At 40.2% G+C, this 20,182-nt stretch overlaps 1 protein-coding gene across 2 annotated transcripts in view; it reads left to right on the top strand.

Moving 5' to 3' along the window:
- The window catches only part of adcy2a (adenylate cyclase 2a), a 52,643-nt gene that overhangs the window by 26,795 nt on the left and 5,666 nt on the right, over nucleotides 1–20,182 (top strand). For both annotated transcript variants that reach the window (XM_047598876.1, XM_047598877.1), the window contains 17 exons: nucleotides 1,026–1,175; nucleotides 2,902–3,050; nucleotides 3,742–3,853; nucleotides 4,559–4,686; nucleotides 5,030–5,188; nucleotides 5,685–5,817; nucleotides 5,910–6,086; nucleotides 6,196–6,239; nucleotides 6,435–6,515; nucleotides 6,746–6,815; nucleotides 7,057–7,154; nucleotides 7,278–7,362; nucleotides 8,963–9,100; nucleotides 10,061–10,174; nucleotides 10,271–10,455; nucleotides 16,739–16,823; nucleotides 19,315–19,473. In XM_047598876.1, coding sequence (XP_047454832.1) covers nucleotides 1,026–1,175; nucleotides 2,902–3,050; nucleotides 3,742–3,853; nucleotides 4,559–4,686; nucleotides 5,030–5,188; nucleotides 5,685–5,817; nucleotides 5,910–6,086; nucleotides 6,196–6,239; nucleotides 6,435–6,515; nucleotides 6,746–6,815; nucleotides 7,057–7,154; nucleotides 7,278–7,362; nucleotides 8,963–9,100; nucleotides 10,061–10,174; nucleotides 10,271–10,455; nucleotides 16,739–16,823; nucleotides 19,315–19,473 — 2,067 coding nt within the window. The remainder of the gene's footprint in view (nucleotides 1–1,025; nucleotides 1,176–2,901; nucleotides 3,051–3,741; nucleotides 3,854–4,558; nucleotides 4,687–5,029; nucleotides 5,189–5,684; nucleotides 5,818–5,909; nucleotides 6,087–6,195; nucleotides 6,240–6,434; nucleotides 6,516–6,745; nucleotides 6,816–7,056; nucleotides 7,155–7,277; nucleotides 7,363–8,962; nucleotides 9,101–10,060; nucleotides 10,175–10,270; nucleotides 10,456–16,738; nucleotides 16,824–19,314; nucleotides 19,474–20,182) is intronic.

Consider the following 20,182-nt stretch of genomic DNA (forward strand, 5'->3'; position numbering starts at 1 on the left):
GTTAAAGTTACACCTTGTAATATTCACTAGACTGAATAGGCACAAACCTTGCATGTGTAAGAATACTGCTGCTGAGTGAAGTAAAATCCTTTAGACCATTTTACAGTGGGAAATCAGTGTTCTCCAGTGGTCATCTTACTGATGAGTTTCAGATTTATCTGACAGTCGGTGACGAGGACGGTTGTCATTTTGTTATATAGTATTTAATTAAATAGAAGTTACATCATGTGACATGTCTGTGTTATTGCAGTGCTGTAACTGTGTTTCTCTGCTTACTACTGACATGCGTGAAAAACAATTTCCCCTCAGGGACAATAAACTGTAACGACTCAAGACAGTCCACATTATTAAGAGCAGCTTTACCATTTAAGCCACACCATGGTAAAAAGTTCTCGGAGGATATGATGTTTGCTGTAATAACACGAAACAGAAGAAACAGGAACAATCCTCCCTTTTTTTTTAATATAAACCAGAGCTGCGGCATTTTTCTGCCCAATAGTCTATTTTTTATTATGATTTATGAAGATATGTTTTTTATTTTTTCAGTTTTTCCTCCTCCAGAATATAGTTGAGGTTGATCAAGCTGCAGTAACGTTTATGAGAGGAATACATTATGCTGCTTTTTTTTTTTTTAAAGAAATAAACATCTCATTTAAATATCGTCCTCTACTTTTCTATCTCTGGAAACTTTAAATACCTCAATCACATTAAATAAAATGCAAGTTTTGTGTTTATATGCAACTTTACCTCTAAGCACAGTGTGTGGCCTGTATGTTGAAGTCGCCAAGAACTTGCCATAACCACCTCCTGCCTCTTCAGGAATCTGTGACTAAATTATATTTCTGTTTTCATAAAGGACCATGAGTAAGCAGTTGTGTTATGGCCTGATAATTGATCCGAGGTATTTACTTGTCTTCAAATTGACAAAGGGGACTGAAAGTATCTTTATTATTTGTGTGCAGTAGATGTAACGTGAAGATTATGTTCTCAAATCTAGCTTTGTTTGTCCTCTCTGTCCCGCACAGATTTTGGCAAATGTCATCATTTTCCTGTGTGGCAACATGGCCGGGGCATACCACAAGCATCTAATGGAGTTGGCACTTAAACAGACGTACCATGACACCTGCAACTGCATCAAGTCCCCAATTAAACTGGAGTTTGAGAAGAGACAACAGGTAAAGTGGAGAATACCTCTTAATTGTCAACCAGCTAGTGAAAGTCAGGATTCAGCAACATTAGCCATAGCTACAGTATTTATTCACAATATTATTCACTAATAATATCCTGTTTCCTGTAATAATATCCTCCCTAATGTCTGAAGGGTCAAAGAGAGAAATGATTGGTCCTTCTTTAACATTTGTTAATCGTCTACTAAACGGAAACTGTTGGGTTTTTTATTTATTTCTTAATGTGTCATACATTTGTGCCATACCTTTAATGATTAAATGCAGTAATATGACATTCAAACATTTATTATCAACATTCTTTTGGTGGAAAAGGGGCATCCACCAAACTAAAATGACTAAAATCCACAGATAATAAGTCAGTTTTGTATTTTAGCACGATATTATATGTGATGTGCAGTAGCTTTATTCATTCTTCCTATTAGAAATGTCAAAAGTACATGTTTCACACACACATTATAGCATAAAGTTGAGTGTGTTAAAGAGTATCATTAATACTTCCTACAAATCTCTAATAAATGCGATTTAATATTTAATTTCAGTGGATCATGTAGATGTCACTCGCTAACTTAGTTTTGTTGTGGCTTTAGGTGAATATGTGTGATCCATGATTTGCTGCAAGCTTGCAATGTTGTGCTGCTGAGTTTTCTCCACATGCATCTCTAAAGTTGAAAAAGCTTCATATACTTTATGCAGGTTACTGCAAATTAGAGGCTGCTGCTGCTGCTGCTGCTGCTGCTGCTGCTTTCAAACACGTCAGCTTCTTGGGAGATAACTAGCATGGCTTAGTGAAGTGAGAAACCGGGACGGAGCTAGCTTTCTGCCGCGTCTGGGGGAGTTGTTTAGTCGGATAAGGGCGAATCCAGCTGTTGTTGTGCGAGCCCAGGCTCGGGCTGGAGCTGCTTTTCCCTATGGTGAATTCAGCTTGTGTTTTCAGAACTGCTACGAGTGAAGCCGAAAATGTCTTGGGTGGAACGTTTCGCAGTAGCCCCGGAGTGCTGGTGCTGCCTGTGACAGATGGTAACTGTGCAGACGCGTTTCTCTCAGGCGCTCAGCGGACTCATAATATATGCCGTTTGCTGCATGCTTTTATCCAAAGTGCTCTGCAGTACAGTGAGTGCATACATTCTCCAGTTTGAGTGGTTCAGGCGGGACTGCGAGAATTCGTCACAAACCCCCCAAATCCCCAGCAGCGCTTGTTAGCAGCCACCGGGGATGATCAGTGTTTGTCGAGTTGGAGGTAACGTTGGTTTAATTAAGCATTTTCTCTATTTTGAAGTTACCCCCACCCTGAGAGGAGTTACTTTTTAAACCTACAGTAGCCTCAGAGCACTGCAGAGATGTAGTTAAAGTAGGAGACGAAAGAGAAAAAGCAAAATCTTGCTTAATCTGGCTTACAATGAAATGGTGAACAGACTGTAACACTGATCATTACTTTGAGCACCAAGAAGTCAAGCTGACACAGTCTGGTTTCTAAGGTTTAATGACAGCTTTTCTTCTTTTTTTTTAGCTTTTCTTATCATCGTAGGTTAATACTTCAAAATTAGATTGACCGACTAAATTCAATTAATTTCCCAGAAATTTGAATTTTCCTTGACAAGTCAAGGTCCTGTATCGTTATAATTCAGACATTAGATGTGATTTCTCACAGTTTTTAGATCGTCCTCATCCTGCCTGTTCACCCACTTCTTTTTTTTTTTTGTGTTACTGTCATTAGGAGCGTCTCCTGTTGTCTCTGCTGCCCGCTCACATTGCCCGCGTCATGAAAGCTGAGATCATCCAGAGACTGAAGGGTCCAAACTTTGGCCAGATGGAGAACACAAACAACTTTCACAACCTCTACGTTCAAAGGCACACCAACGTCAGGCATGTATTATTAATGCGGACCTTCCCCTTCGCTGACCGGCAACGCGGTTGAATCGACAGCTCTGTCAGTTATTTTGTGGTGCTTTCACACCCAAGAACCGAACCCCCCTCCAGGTTGGTTTTGTTTGGGCTGGTGTGAAAACAGCAATTGGACGCTGTTAAAGTACAAATGAACCGTCCGACCCCGGTTTGAGTGGGTGGTCTCGGCCCAATTACAATCGATCCCCGGAGTGCTTTGTTTGCAGTGTGAACACACGCTACCTATGGACCGATCCAACCAACTTATAAAAAAAATACGAACAATCACAAAACTGTTTGCCAGAACGTAACTTCTCAGAACTTTTGATTGTTTTGTCTCGATTGCCTTGTGAACACGAACCGAACCAAGCTGAAATGAAATACTGTAACAGTATAATTTTAATTACTTCCTGATTCTGAATAAAATGTAGGTGTGAAAGCAGCCTTTAACTTTTCTGAGGGTTTAGTGCAGGACTGTAAGAAATTAGTCTGCATTTGTTTGTCTGTTTTTACTAGTGTACCTAATTTATTGGCAGGTGTGTTTATGTATGTTTAGGTCAGATTTATATATAGAGGGATATGGCTCTGAAAGCTACAGTGTTATTTTTTTTACTGGACCATGTATGTGAGCATTTTACTATAGCATGTTTTTTCATATTTTTTCTATCTCCAGTATACTTTATGCTGATATAGTAGGATTCACACGACTGGCCAGTGACTGCTCACCCGGAGAGTTGGTGCACATGCTGAATGAGCTGTTTGGCAAGTTTGATCAGATTGCGAAGGTAAAGCTTTCATAATTGTGTTCTTGTCACTAAGTGCTAGTTTTGTTTAAAAATAATAGAGCTCGTCTTTTTTTTTTTGCTCAACTAAGTGGTTAACTTTATCCACTTATTATAACCAGTAACATCTTGTAAAGGTTAGGGTATTTTTAATTTTAATTATAGGTCTGAACAGTTGTTTTTTTTTTTTTCATTACAAAAGTAATTCTAAGGACAACATGGACACCTCCTGAATTAATTACTAGCATCAAAATGTCTCATGCATGCAGAAACACTGAACCCCTTCTGGCTGTTTGGTGCCGTACATTTGCCTCTTGAAACACAATCAGCTCGAAAACTACTGATAATTGTGATGGGAAATTATCCGAGTAGGATAAAACACTGAAACACCCTGAGCTCAGAGGAACTTTCAACTGTCAGGAGATAAAACGGAAACTTAAAAAAGCCTTCAAACTCTGAATATAAATCAAACATCAAAGGGAGATGACACTGTGAGTGGAGGGGACTTTTAATGATCTTTCACAGAGATTAACATTTTTACACTTGCTACTATTGATTTGCTGTAAAACTGGATGTAGCTGGTGTAGTGTGGTGAATGTAAAAGCAGCGGATGTTGCCTAAAAAATGTGAATGCATTAAATCTAATTAAAAGAGCTGCCTGTTGGGTTGGCCTTTATGTAACCAGTGTTTCCCCTATTTCACATGCAGGAAAATGAATGTATGCGGATTAAAATCCTTGGCGATTGTTACTACTGTGTGTCTGGCCTGCCGGAGTCGCTGCCGAATCATGCAAAAAACTGTGTGAAAATGGGTCTGGACATGTGTGAGGCCATAAAGTAAGTGCCAGTTATATAACAGAGCTGTGAAAGAAAGAAATGATTTTTGAATTGCCTGCTTCTCCTGTTACTGTCTTACTTGCAGTACCATTGTTGGGAAGACTTTCTGCAACAGTGATGTGAAAATATGTTGCAATTTGAGATTAATGTGTTGCAGTGTGAACGTTGGAAATTAGGTTTAACCTGTTTAAGTACTGACTTAAGGAAGATAATTGCAGCGTTCTGTTTTTGTTGTTTCACTGCTCTGTTTACATCAGTGTCAAACTGTGAAGCATGTGTTTGTTTGTTTTCTGACGAGATAAATCTGTGTCGGTCCGTGTGATGAGTTTTCTGTGCGTTGCAGGAAGGTGCGAGATGCCACGGGGGTTGACATCAACATGCGCGTCGGCGTTCATTCTGGGAATGTCCTGTGCGGCGTGATTGGACTTCAGAAATGGCAGTATGACGTTTGGTCCCATGACGTCACGCTGGCCAATCATATGGAGGCAGGAGGAGTGCCAGGGTGAGTCTTTTTTTTTTAGAATATCCAGACCCAAGGAGAATAGCTTTTCACAAAATTCGTGGTTCAGCATAAATTTTGGTTTTGTGGTCAAAATGTTTCAGGAAGAACACGTGCTCTTCCGTTTTCTTTCCTAGAACGCACTTGTGTTGACAGACTTGATATGCATGTTCCATTACATCCCTACCAGACCCAAACACCATTAAATCATAGATCTTCAACAGGGGGTCTGTGACCCCTGGGGGTCAGCGGAGGTACTGCAGGGGGGTCGCTTTGGTTGATTAGACATTTTATATATCTATAACATATTTTAGCAAAGTGAAGGGATAGCTTAATGCTGAATCAAAATGATAATTATAATGTATATTTATAAATAGCATTACTATACTATATAGAAGACATAGGGGGTCCCTGCTTAATCTCTCCATCAGTTTGGGGGCCCCTGGCTTAAAAAACTTTGATGACCCCTGCATTAAATGATTGAACTGCTCATTCCCAGGCGAGTCCACATCACCTCGGTGACCCTGGAGCACCTGAATGGTGCCTATAAGGTGGAAGATGGGGATGGACAAGAAAGAGATCCCTACTTAAAGGAACATGGAGTTAGCACATATCTTGTCATCAACCCAAAGGTTCTGTACAAATTATATTTTCAGTAATTAAATAATAAATAAATTAATAATATTGGACTTTGATGAAATGACACTTTTCCATGTTTGTCCAGGTCGAGCGTCGGAGCCCCCAGCATCACTACAGACCCCGTCATACTCTGGACGGGGCAAAGATGCGGGCTTCAGTCAGGATGACCCGCTACCTGGAGTCATGGGGAGCAGCCAAGCCCTTCGCCAACCTACACCACAGAGACAGCATGACTAATGAGAACGGGAAGATCAACACTGCTGTGTGTATTTTTTTTTTTTTTTCCTCTCTACGCATATGTTGATATTTAGGTGGTGGGAGGTTCCTCTGTAGCTGTTAACCGTCTCATTATCCTCTTGATCTGTGTCCAGGATGTGCCGATGGGGCAGTATCAGTTCCAGAGGAGATCAGAAAGGCAAGCTGCTCGTTTTACACCTCCAGCACAATTTCCTTTGACAGGATTATTCTCCTCCCATCGCATTAGGGAGACAGACGATAAGATGTTTAATGAGACCAGATTTTCGCTAGACGCTTTGATGTGTGTGACTAATATCACGAGAACTTAAAAGACTGCCTCTTTCTTTTTCTGCGTTTCTGTTACCCATTAAAGGACAAAATCTCAGAAGAAGCGGTTTGAGGAGGAACTCAATGAGAGGATGATCAGGACCTTTGATGGGATAAATTCACAAAAGTAAGCCTCATTTTACTAATGTTTAATGTATTTCTACCCCACCGTGTTGAAAGAATTCCATGTTTAACATAACACGGATTAGATACTCTTGCTGTAAGATGGCAGGGCATGTTGAAACTGAATGTGGCGTGTACCCTCTTACTGTGGCAGAATTTGTGTAGAATAACTGTATCAAATTTTACCTTTTACTTTACAATTTTCTGTCTGAAATAACGTCTTTGTGCTTCCAGGCAGTGGCTCAAGTCTGAAGACATTCAGAGAATATCACTATTCTTTCACAACAAATCCTTAGAGAAAGAGGTAGGAGAGCTGGCATTATTCACCCATCGGTGGACATATTAGTGTAGTTATTTCAAAGAGAACAGCAGAACATAATGTAGAGCGAGCTATTGTCATAGCTCGGTCTTTCACTTGCACTTAGCTTTCTCTAAAATCTTTAAAATTACAGACGGAGTGTGCAGCTAAGAAACTTGTGAAGTGGCTTGAATATCGGTTTCAAAAGTCTTTTGTTAATGCCCGTCCTTCGTTTAATTCTTTTTAGTACAGAGCAACAACCTTGCCGGCCTTCAAATACTATGTCACCTGCGCCTGTCTGATCTTTTTCTGCATATTCATCGTGCAGGTCCTCGTCCTGCCAAAGTAAGCGATCTTTATTTGTATTTTGTGTGTGTGTGTTTTTTAAATGTATGTAGTAGTGTGGATTTTCTTTTTTGCACTTGACATTAAACTCAGTAAAGTTAAACATATTTGTATTTCTTGTAGGACGACTATACTGGGGATATCTTTTGGCATGGCTTTTCTTATCCTCTCCTTGATCCTCTTCATATGCTTCATCGGACACTTCATGGTGAGTCGAGCGCTTCTGTAAGTTACTCTCCTCCGAACAGTGTTGGCGGTGCCCCTTTTTTACAGAGTGCTTTTAGAATTGAACTTGTTTGTGAACAAGGATGCGCCCACTCTCTAATGGAGCTCCTCGTCCTTAATGTTTATCCTAATGGCGCGCGAGCGATCTAAGAGCCCCTATGGTCAGCTTAACAGCCCATTAAGGGGTCGGCCTGGTTAACACTAGCGCCTCTCTGGTGTGTCCATGGGACAAAAATTAATCTGGACCACTGCCCCAGACGTCCTGTGTGCACCAGTGCCTCGGGACACGGTTATTCTTTAGCCGTAAAGACAGAAGCACCAGTTTCACAACCTGACACTGCAGGTGATTCTGGGGTTTAATTTATAAGTTGATATAATGATTTCTATGTCTCCAAATTGGAGACAGCCTTGTCCAGAGGCATTACAAGTTGGAGTTTTATGTGCAAACATGTTTGGTGGACAAGAGTGGATCAATGATGAAGGCTGCAACAAAGATTTAGTTTTCATTCTGTGAGAGATTTTAGGGGGGTTGACTAATTTGATTGTCAGTCAAATTGACGATTATGCCTTCCATTTGAAACAAAGACCTCGTTCAGTCTTAGGTTTGAATGAATGAATAAATTGGATCAAACGAGTCGTTAATCTACAAAATCTTTTTAAATAAACTCATGATAACTTTACAGTGAAACATGTGGTCTCTGCGTGTCACTGTTCAGAAAGCTGAATGCTGGTGGGTACCTGTAGGAGTACGTACGTAGAAGAAATTGCTTTAAAAAACCCCACTTCTTATTAAATTGGAAAATATTGTGCAGAGGTCTTGATTTCAGGAATAAAGGTTATGTCCCATGAGCTGTACCAGTGCTGCTTCTGGTACTTATTACAGTCTGCCATCCTTAATATAATATATTGTAATATACATCCCTGAGCTTTTCAAATGTCACATCCACTCAGCCCTGGCGGTGCTCACGCACTGCTCTGAGATGATCAAGCAAACGGGCTTTTACTCTCATTGTAGCACTCTGAAGCACAGTGAGCTGAAGGCAGTGCTTCATACAGGAAGTTAAAAAAAAAAGGCCTATAATGTGCAGACAGGGTCAGAAATTACGGTTGAAATAAGGGGACATTGTGTGTAGTCCTCAAGAACATAAAAACTCTAAAAAATTCAGATGAAAAGAATTTAACGAATCTAAGTGATCGGGTTGTTGATAACTATATTTACTGACTTTGTAAATGATAGGATTATTTATAGTGGTGATTTTGCGATTCTGCCACTCTCATGTATTTTGAAATGAAATGCACCACGCCGTTCATTCGTTAGGTCTCCATAATTGCGTGCCTCTTGAACTTGTTGATTGCCGCTGCTGAGGCAATTAGGAGGTGCTCACTAATAGGTGCTTCAAAGTGTGAACTTGTCATTTATATTTTAATGTATTTCAAAGTGATTGTCCATACTCACCAAAAAAAATGTTGGTGTACGTGTGCGTGCGTGTGCCTTATATTAGAGGCACCCAGACCTCTTGCACACTTGGATTCATTCTTCCTTACATTTGCGTGTTGTTGTGCGTGTCCCTGTGTCCTTGCAGCACTGCAGCAAAAGCGCTTCTACTTCTTGGATGTGGCTGCTCAGGTCATCTGTCATTATTGCCAACAAGCCATGGCCCCGCATCACTCTCACCATGACAACCACAGCTCTAATTCTCATAATGGCAGTCTTCAATATGGTAAGCTTTTATGTGAAGGTACTACACCGAGGGAGGGGTAACACATTTGTCTTCACCAGGAATCCTGCGGATAATGCTCATCTTGCTTGTAATTGCAGTGTAATTAGACTGTAATGGAATGCATCACATTCGTAATGTACAGATTGGTCTGTAGTGAAGTAAATGAATAGGAGTTCATTCTTAAAATAAGCTTACACAAAGCCTATTGTCTTGGTGAATTTAAATTACTGCAGTGAAAAATTATACAGTGTAAAACGGCTTTGAATGCATTAGCTGTCCATTTGTTTGTAGCATATTTCACCGCACAACCAGCTGCAGAAAAAATATTCTTTGCATTGATCTCCTTTGCTGTAGTTGCTGTAGTCTGCCTTTCCTAACAATGTCGACACCACTGGCATTTAATGATAACGGCGTACTGTGTATAACATTCTTATTGTTATTTTGCTCATTTCCATTCATTTTCAAATGTATCTGAATAGGGTTTATTTCAGTGGAGAAAAGGGCTCAGATGAAGGTGGAAACGTATCCTGAGGCTTGGAGGGAAGCTGCGTGATAAAGCAGTGTCAGGACCCCGGTTTAGACCTTCACACAAATCGATTCCAGAGATTATAATCGTGTTTTGCGTCTGACGTGGGTCAGTCGCTCAGGGCAGATGGACCAAATTAACCCGACTTTGCACAGCGGGGCAGCCAATCCTCATCTCTTCCTGCAGGTTCACATTAAAGGACATTATTGAATGGTTGTCACTGTTTGCCCCTAATCTAACAAGATTCTGTTTTCCCCCTGCAAGACTGATGCAGTGACCAGTTCATCTGTTTCCATGTTAATGTGCAAAGAAGGCAGATCGAGAAAATGTTTAATTCCATGTGTCGTTTTCTGAGGTCTGTTAAAATTTAAAGGTTTTTAGCATAAAAAATGAGGGAAAGTGTGATTTTGTTTGCCTTCTTGTTTTTCTTCTAGTTCTTCTTGGAAGACAATTTGTTGCCTCCAGTTCCTATTTACAATTCATCTAATGAAACATTATTTTACCCTAATGGGCATCTTATCGCTGGCAAAAACAACTTCTACCTTCCCGTAAGTAGAGACAAAAACTTCTTGATTTTTCAAAAACTCATCGCTTAAAATCTTAAAACGAATCAACCAATCTGTCGCCCTCTTTTTCCCACCTAGTATTTAATTTACAGTTGCGTCCTGGGCCTGATTTCTTGCTCAGTGTTCCTGAGGATAAACTACGAGCTCAAGATGGTTATCATGTTGACAGCAGTGGTGGTCTACAATGTCATTATTCTTCAAACGCACGCCCCTCTGCTGGATGAATACAGCCAATTTCTATACAAGACTGAAAGCCTGGACAGGTAGGTGCACAGCGACGGACGGGAAATGGGAATGAATGAAATGAATGGAATGAAACGGGAGAAAGAGAGAAAAAGATGGTGTTGATGTTCATCTGCTATTAACCCTGTGGGATGCTGAATGAATGGAGAACCATAGTTACATGAAGAGACACGATAGATGGAGCATAGGAGGAGGAGAGACGGAAGGTTAACCTCGAGGTCTTCTTCGAGTGAGTCGAGTGAAATGGAAGCACCCAGGATGGATCTTTTAGAGAATCGTTTAAACAGAAAATTTCAGAAAAAAATCTGAAACAGTTTTTCCCTCAAACTAGTTTTTTCTTTCTCTTCAAAAAAACATAATCATCAGTGGACTGCTGTTATCTATTGTATTCATTTTTTGTTCATACACTGCTGCTCTACAGTGGTCAGTGTATTTAAGGTGAAATGCTATTAATTCTACTAATACTATTAATAATTAATTACATACTTTATTTATCCCTTCCAGTAGCTTCATCGCATAGAAAGAGATAAGATAAGATAAGATAAGATAAGATAAGATAAGATAAGATAAGATAAGATAAGATAAGATAAGATAAGCCTTTATTCTCATTGTTAAGAGCAGCAGAGACATTCAGGAATCACAAGGACACAGTGCACATGAGTGGACTGAAGAGTAAAAATAAGAGTATTACCGTTGGGAAGGATAGTCCGTGTATGTTTTGGTCATTTGATTTTCCGTTCGGAAAAGGATATTAAAAAAGAAAAAGTTAGCATAAAATAAAATCGTTAGAAGACAGAAACAAAAAAGCGCCCGTTTTTTCATATGGTGCGACCGGAGGATGTTGTTTTCAGAAGTTGATGGACATGGATCATTACCTTGTTTTTTAAAACAGTAAAAGAGACATAACTGCAGAAAAACTAAGACGCATATTTCAGGCAAAAACTATTTTGCCTGAAATATTCCGTTTTAACTTTTGAATGCACAGAACAGTGCAGTTGTGGATGAGGAAGAATTTTACCAATGCTGTGTAAAAAATATACACTATCAGCGGCAGTGACCAAAGTTTCCTCGCAGGGAGGTGTTGTAGAGTTTTATATCCTGAGGGACGAACAACCACCTCAACCTGTCTGTGGAGGAGGACAGAGACAGAAGCCTGTCACTGACTATGGTGTTGTGTTGAGGGAGGTGGTGGACATTTATCATGATGAACCGGAGTTTGTTCAAGGTTCAACTCTAAAATGGTTAAGTGAAACGTGAGTCACGTTCAGAATCAGAATCAGAATCAGGTATGTGTGCACATACAAGGGATTTGACTCCGGTCACTTTGCTCAAAATGAACGGGGGAGGAGTGGGATTTGAACCCACGCCTCCATCTGGAGAGCAGAAGTCCCCTTTTAGTCAGGAGGGAGTCAATCGTTGAGTCCGGCGCCTTAGACCGCGCAGCCATCTGAGACCAGGATCTGTTTTCATTTGTATCAATTTCCTGTTTTTCTTTGTAGTGTGTCCTGTTGTATTGCTGTTAGTTTTGCTTCCTGTTTTTTCCCTCCTCTGTGATTGCTGTCTCCGCCCTAATGTGTTTCACCTGTGTCTAGTTTCCCAGTGTACTTGAACCCTGTCTCATGGCCCTTGTCTTTCCTAAGTTGTCTTTGTTACCTAGTGTTCAAGAGTGTTTTTTCACCGCTTGTCTACTGTGTATGATCCGTTCTGCTGTGTTTTCAACTTTTGGATTTTGCTCATTCCCTGTCTGCTACGTTTGCCTGATTCTGCCTGCCTTTTGGATTTCAACCTTCTCTTAAAATTGGATTAAACAGCTTGTCTTGCAGATTATAAATTTGCTTGATTTCTCCTGTTGCACTTGGGTCCCAGCACACATTCCCTTCTGGGAAAATGCATACATTTAGGTTTCACAGTATAATGCTTTCATCATGACTTTTGATTAAAAGACACAGACATTGAGCAGTAAAGCTTGGGTATCTTAATAAATGTTGATTAAAGCACTTTAAAATGTAAATTTACTAAGTGGAAATTAGCAGTCCAATCAGCCTTTCTTTGATTTAATCATGGAGGTTCAATGCACCGTAACACAATATGTAGCTGAATTCTCACTAATACTAATACAATTTTAAAGCAAAGATCACAAAACACAAGTTAAAGGTTATAATAATAAAGGATAATACTAGTAAGATACACATGGTTTAACCCTTTTTGGTGTGCTCATTGAAATAGAAATATCATGGCCTACGTAACTGTGAGGTCACAACATTAGCTGGAGGCAAAACAGATGGAAGCTTGAGGCAAACGCTATCTCAGTCATGTAAATGTCACCTTGCTGTATTTTTTTTGGTGCTAAAACTGAAAAATCAAAAACACTAACACTCACATACCAGCCACTTCCAGTGATAGACACCTTTGGTTTGGCTTTAAAGATTAAAAGAAATGAGTGAGACAATCATCAATGCACACACTTCACATCAGGTCATATTGATATGTAATGCGTCATCAGTTTCAGCCTGGAAAACGTTATGGGTTAGATTAAATTGTGACCGAAATTACGTTGTTAATCCTTATTTATGGTATTCTTGTTACACATTAATGCTAATGCTAACAACGAGCTAGCAACGATAGTTATGTATTTCAGAGGTGCCCAAGCATATGTTGCATTTGCCACGTTACCCTCCTCGGTGGTAACACCCACTTCTTGTAATACTTTTGTTGGAGAGGCTTCACTTGATAAAGACAGACCAGACTTTGTCCCCTCTGTGTCCTCCTTTGGTCAAATAGTCCATCCAGTGAGTGAGAGTATAAGGGTCAGTGAATGTAGTCCCATCAATCAGAGTCAGCTTTTTAAAATCTCAGGGAGTGAGTGTATTAGTATATTCTCTAAAATATACATTTCATTGTCCATTCTTGCCAAAACAGTCTATTGAAATAAACTAACTATAAATGCCATTTAAAACCTATAGTGTTTGAGATGTTTTGCATCCAGTTAAGCCCCACCCCTCAAAAAACTTCACATTGTTTACAAACCGTGAAGGGGTCTATAATAGGACATGAAAAGACTTTCTTTGCTTACTAATTTGTTTTTCAATTTTCATGTAGAAAATCAAGATTGAAGACTTTACCATATATGGTTCCTTGCCCTTAAGTGATAAACAAATGTAAACATGTATTTTAGACGATTAGAACATAAGTGCTGATTCAGGAACTTGTCGACATTGTCACATTAGACAACAATAGGACACTTCTTCATGGTACCTAATAAAGTAGTTATGTTGAGTGTTCATGCAGAGGTGGACCTTGAAGACCACGTTTGACCTGAGAATGTTTCCGTGATCTTCTCTGACTGAGTGAAAAACACATACTACTAAACATCACTGAGAGGCACAGGGACGCAATTTAAAATGTGTACCAAAGTGACCTTATACGGTTCCTTGCCCGTAAAGGGTTAATACTTGCTGTGGGTGATTTTGTGTGAGCAAACATCACAGCCAGTTTGTTTTGCCTTTCAGAGAACAGGATGCAGTTGACCTCGCCTGGTCCTCTCAGGATTGTTTTCTTATCACACCATTTCCCAGTCTTCTCCAGTCTTTACCTTACATACTGTGAATACAGGTCAGACTAATGCTATTTTTTCCCCCCCAAACATTGGAAAACAACAGTAAAATCATAATAACTGAAGCTGTGCGAGCCACAAATCTGAGCCACGACTGAAGAAAGAAATGAAACAATTAGAAGAAGGCTACGAAGATGTTCTCCACTATTGTCCCTCATCCACACGTGCCCAACTCTACTCCACTCTTAATGAATTCACTTCATTTTATATTCCACTCTCTCGTTGCCGACAGGCCAGGAAATTGGCTGCTTAATATGGACGAGCAACGTAATGAGCTAATGAGGAATGAAACGAGTTATTTTGAGAATGTAAGAGGGAGGTCTTTGCCCATGGATGTGTTACATAGTACAGGACATGTGGAGGACAGTGACACATGCTTAGGATGGGAAGTAGTCCTCTGGGCCTTTGTTAGCAGTGTGGTAAAACGATGGGGTTCATTGCTGGAAAGCAGCTTAGTGGAAGCTTAACGACACAAGATGATGTAAGGGTTGCTTTGGTCACGGAAATTGTGGTGTCATACGAATGTACGTTATTATCCACATTCACTTCTACTTTCTTATAAAATTTACTGAGCTTTATCGGTATACGCCAATGAGGCATAACATTATGACTACCTTCCTAATATTGTGTACGTCTCCCTTGTGCCAGTCCAAAACAGTCGTGACTTATCAGATGATGGACATGGGTCTTCTGAGGGTGTCCTGTGGTGTCTGGCAACAGGATGTTGTTAGTGGGGGCCTTTGGGCCCTACGGGTTGAGGGGAGGGGCCGGCTGTGGATCAGGCTTGTTCTAGTGCATCCCACAGATCAGTCAGGGATCTAGTGGATGTTGTGTGTGTGTGTCTGTGTCTGACTGCATCCTGCTGGGGATGGCTGCTGCCATCAAGGAGTGTCATTGCTATGGGGTAGAGTTGTCTGGTCTGGTCAAGGTGAGTGGAACAAGTAACATCCACACGAATGACAGGTCCAGTAGTTTCCCTGAGGACAATCTGTGGTTAGATCTGTGTCTGAAACATCCAGACTTCGACATAGATAACGTCATAGACAGTCCACCCTTCTGAATAGTATGTATGAGTCTTGTTCGTTATTTCTTGTCGGAGGTGAATTATTATGCACAGTGAAATGTAAATGAAACAATATTATTTGCAGTGCCAGCCTCTTGAATACATTTTATGTCTGTAGTGTATCCACAGCCACCTGGGTTATTAGTGATGGTCCAGCTGCATTATCTGTGTTTAAACCCAGCCTCTCTGTTGTCAGGATGAGACCTAATGAGATGCCACATGCTGTTAGCGCACAACCAAAATACTTTTGCCTCCAAGTAGCATATACATTAGACAGCGTAGGAGTTTTAGGAACGCATTTATTTAAACCCTTCTCGTTTGGTTTGCTTTTATTCAGAACGTCCCCTCATTTAAATGAACAACTCATAGAGAATGTATATATCACTTCATAAATAGTTATATCCTGGAGCTCCCCGGATAATAGGATGAATCCTTAGACATTATTACAGCATGCAGTGGTTTCACTTGTGGTTTCACTGACAGTTCTGATTCGTAGCTGAATGCTGCACTTGCAAATAAGAGGGATTTGATCGTCCAGTTCATTACGGGTAGACAACAAAAGTAAATGTCAGCAGATGACATCAATTCAAGTGTAAATTGTCTCATTTCTAACAAGGAAATGCAGTTTTATGCCTTTGTTAATGTTTTATGGTAGGTAATCTATGCAGAACCACTGACATAGAAATGTGATTTCCAATAAATGTCATATGACTGTCCAGCTATCATACAAAATGGGAAAGCATTAGAACTGGCAAACTGAAAAGCTTTAGTCAAAACACACACACACACACACACACACACACACACACACACACACAAAAACGTCACAAATTGTCATCGTCTGTGTCTTTTCCATCCACGATTTGTCTACCACCCGCCCCTGTCCTCAGACATCATGCCATTCATTCTGTGTAGAGAATTGATTAGATGAAGTAGACGAGTGCAGAACTTGCAGGCCGCGTTCTCAGTTGTCTGCTGAGCTCTGCCCTAGATAAGAGTAACAGTTCATTAAAATGCAAAATGTGCCAGCTTAAATGAGGATGCAACGGTCTTATCGCACACACAAAACTTAATTAGGGATGGTCACACTTGGCTGCAATGAAGAAAAATCTGTTTTATTGTTGATTTTAACGATATAATTGGCTTTTTTTTAAAAATCTTTTTCTGGTTGAGTTTGTTTTGGGCTTTGTGTGTGTTTGGGTTTGCACATGACATGCACGCACAATAGCTGTTTTTTTTCTTTTTTTTCTTTTTTGTCCAGTTAGGGTTTTTATTTGATGATCCTGTGCTTGCTATCTTTGCAGATCATAAACACTTGTTTATTGTTTCCCGAGTAACATCTCTAGCGAATGCACCCTGGTAGGAAAGCTCAACCACTGAAATGCAAATAGAAAACAAACTCTTGTTACTGAAAAGCTAAAAAGACAGTCCGACTTGAGTGACAGATTGGAATAAAATGGTCTGTTAACCAATCGTGTGACACATGTCAGTTCTGATTGCAATCTTTTTTTTAAATTAAATGTTCATTTGTGTTTTACTTTTGTCACTTGTCATCTGTGTTTTTATATTTGCCTTATCTTACTAAAACATTTCTTACTTTTTTTTCCCCCCTCTTCTGCCCTTCAAGACCGGGGGTTCTCAAAGATCTGAAGACTATGGGCTCTATCTCCCTCTTTATCTTCTTCATCACTCTGCTTGTACTTGCCAGACAGGTAAGTCTCCGCTGTAATAGTGGGAGTGACGTTATCATCTGTGTCCTGCTGCGTATTTCTCCTTCACGGCTCTGAATCAAAGAGTACATTTTCGCTTCATGCCATCAGCATCACCACTTCACTTGTTTTACCACTATGTATTTGCTTTTTTTATATATAATTTTTCTTGATTTTTACCATCTCCTCTCACCTTTCTCACTGATGCTGATTTGTCTTGTGTATTTGCCGCTCCGAGCTCGTTTGTTGGTCGGTGGAATGCGTCAGCTGCTCCGACTCAGGTCTCTTTAACCCTTAATAGTTTCTAATACATGCCCTTTGATTTCAGGCATGTGGTGTGGAGATTCAGTAGTGCGATGGACTTTCCTCTGCGCCACAAGGGCTGAATTTAGATGCAAATTCACACAAAACTGTGTCCCTGGCACTGTGGCTTCCACCTCTCGCTGTGTATCTCTTAATCTCTTACTAAAATTCAAACTCTTGTTCATCTTCCATCAATGAAAATTAAGCGTCGGTAAAGCTTTATGACTGCTGCACCAAACGTCCACAAAGATGCTTTGAGACCACTTTTTGCCACGTACCTTCACTCACTCAGAAACTGTAATTTTCATCAGCTGGCCTTCAGTTACTCAGGTGTTCTTTCTCTGGAGATACTGACCACTCTGGAGATTGATATGAATCACTTCGGCTATATCGGGGTCATGCTGCGTTGCAGTAGTTGGGAGCTTTTCTGTGCTAGGGAGATTGCACAGGTGTTTGAATTGTAATGTAAGCTAAAGATAAGATACGGTAAATGCCACAGTGCATGTACATGTATATCATGAATACATACTGTGTACGGTTTAGAATAGACTGGAATGCAGGACACAGTTATTGGTGAGAAGAGATGAGCGTTGAGAGTACTGTAATATCACATCAGAGCTTATCATTAAATGGGTTGTTACTGATCTCGGCCTGCGCTGTGAACTGACAGCAGAGTTGCTGTACACGGTTTTTATTAGTGTCAACACAAATAAAAAGAATGGGTGTAGTGATGAAAGCGACAGTACCACATGCAACCTGCGTGACGCACACTGCCTGGCTAAAAAAAAAAAAAAAAAAAAGTCACACACTTTTTTGAAATGTTAATTTTTGCGTTTTTTTGAAAAAGGTCTTGCATTGCGTTTGGAAAGCTTTGGAAAGCTTTCTTCAGCACATCCCAAAGATTGTCAATGGGGTTAATGTCTGGATTGTGTGGTGGCCAATCCATGTGAAAATGATGTCTCACGCTCCCTGAACCACTCTTTCACAATTTGAACCTGATGAATCCTGTTATTGTCATCTTGGAATATCCCCGTGTCATCAGGGAAGGAATATATACATTGATAGAATAACCTGGTCCCATCGTACGTTCATTAGTAAACATAGACCTGAATTCTACTGAGTTCTACTATTGATCGGTGTACACGATCAGTCAGGATTTCTTTCTTAACCCAACTTTAGTAGTTTCTGCTTCAGTCTCCTTAGACGTTTTTATTAGATGTGTCTTTTGACATGTGTGTTTAAGAAATGAGAAGCCACTCTTTGCATCACTTGGCATTAAATAACTTGTTGCTGGCTGAAAGATATTCGCCCATGCAGTAATTATCTGCAACCCAATAGGAGGCTCGTACCAATTTGCATAGTTAAATCCAGGTGGTGACTTTTTCTCTTGGCCAGGCAGAGTATTGAGGACATTTGCTTGGCAGCACAATGTACCCAGTGTGCCTCTTGCAATACTTAGTGTGATATAAATAACATGATAGAAAATTCTTATTTTCCACAGCAGTCGATTCACTACAAATATTAGAAAATCAGTTAGGGACAATGCGTAAGGCCTATTCTCACACGAAACCGGAGGCGTGAATGTTAAGCAGATTGAAGTGGTTTCTTAATTATCTGCATTGTCTCAGATGGCGTTCTGATGGTGTGTTCATACACAGGTTTTTTCATGCACCACATGCTCTTTATTGTCTCTGGCAATAACCAGTAATTCCATATCCAATACCCAATTGGATATACATGCATCGCTTACTCTGCTCGATCATATTTCTGTCATACCACAAACCTGGATCTCCTTCGTTGGCTCATCCTTTTAATCATATCAGTTCTGCACGCAAATTTGGTTTAAATAGAGTCGTCGCGATAGAGCTCCAGAGCTGTGTGCGTTTTACATGTGAAAGGAAATAAAATGTCACATCGTTGCCACCAGTGAATTTCATTCCCTGCCTATCCTGACACATTTTACTTTGTATACTAATAATTTAAGCAAAGCTGCATTAACCACTGCTTCTGTCTTGTCTTGTTTTTTTTTTGCAATTTAACAAAATTGTAGCTCAGTCTTTTTAATGTTGCATCTCTACAGTCTTGAGTCTTCCCGGTTTGTCTCTGTTCCTGTTTTTTCTCTGTGACTTGATGGAAGCAAGCTGTACAGCTGTACCTTCAGTCTCTTCACCTCTGTGTCCTCTTGTAACAGAATGAATATTACTGTAGGTTAGACTTTCTGTGGAAGAACAAGTTCAAGAGGGAGTGTGAGGAGATCGAAACCATGGAGAACCTGAACCGGGTTTTGCTGGAGAATGTCCTGCCTGCGCACGTCGCTGAGCACTTCTTGGCACGCAACTGGAAGAATGAGGTAGGCGTTTGTTTTCGTTGCGGCGTCTGATTTGTATGTAAAATCATGGAAATGCTCTTTAGACAAAAGGCTTCAGAACTCATGCGTCGTGGAGCTCTTTGAGCACCTGAGGCTATGTGCCGGGATCACATTCATTAAATTCGACTGTACCTCAGTTATGACTAATGCAGTTGTGGAGAAATTACAAAGGGTACAAATATCGAAAGTGATTTGAGTTCTGTTGGGTTTTCTTTAAAAGAACTTCCACTTCTATGGCATATTATAACTCTTACAAATCAATTACATAGGATAATAAGAAAAAACGAAGAAGAAAAAAACTTGCCTGTGTAAGTCATTCATGTCCTTCACTCTGAATCCTGTTATATCCCAGAGTTGTGAAAAGAAAAAGTTTTAGATCTAAGGGAGCTTAGAGGATGACTTGGAGGTCTTATTAGTTTAAAAAGGAATGTGGCAACTGCTGCAAAAAAATTGGACTGTTGAGTCAGCAAATTGACTATTTGTGCTCTTGAATAGAATCCAAGAACTAATTGCTGGTCTCATGGATTTTCTAGCCACTTTTATTTGGATGGATGATGGGTGATTTGCCTCCTTTCATTTCTCTGCTGCCTGGTTTGTCATTTGTGTAATATCTTCCTCTGTGGTCCGACCAGAGGCTGTTTTTCAACAGAACGGCGCTGTCATGTGATTTTTAATCCTGACTACACACAGC

This window comes from Mugil cephalus, chromosome 11 (assembly GCF_022458985.1).
Source record: "Mugil cephalus isolate CIBA_MC_2020 chromosome 11, CIBA_Mcephalus_1.1, whole genome shotgun sequence".
In the NCBI taxonomy this organism is placed as follows: domain Eukaryota; kingdom Metazoa; phylum Chordata; class Actinopteri; order Mugiliformes; family Mugilidae; genus Mugil; species Mugil cephalus.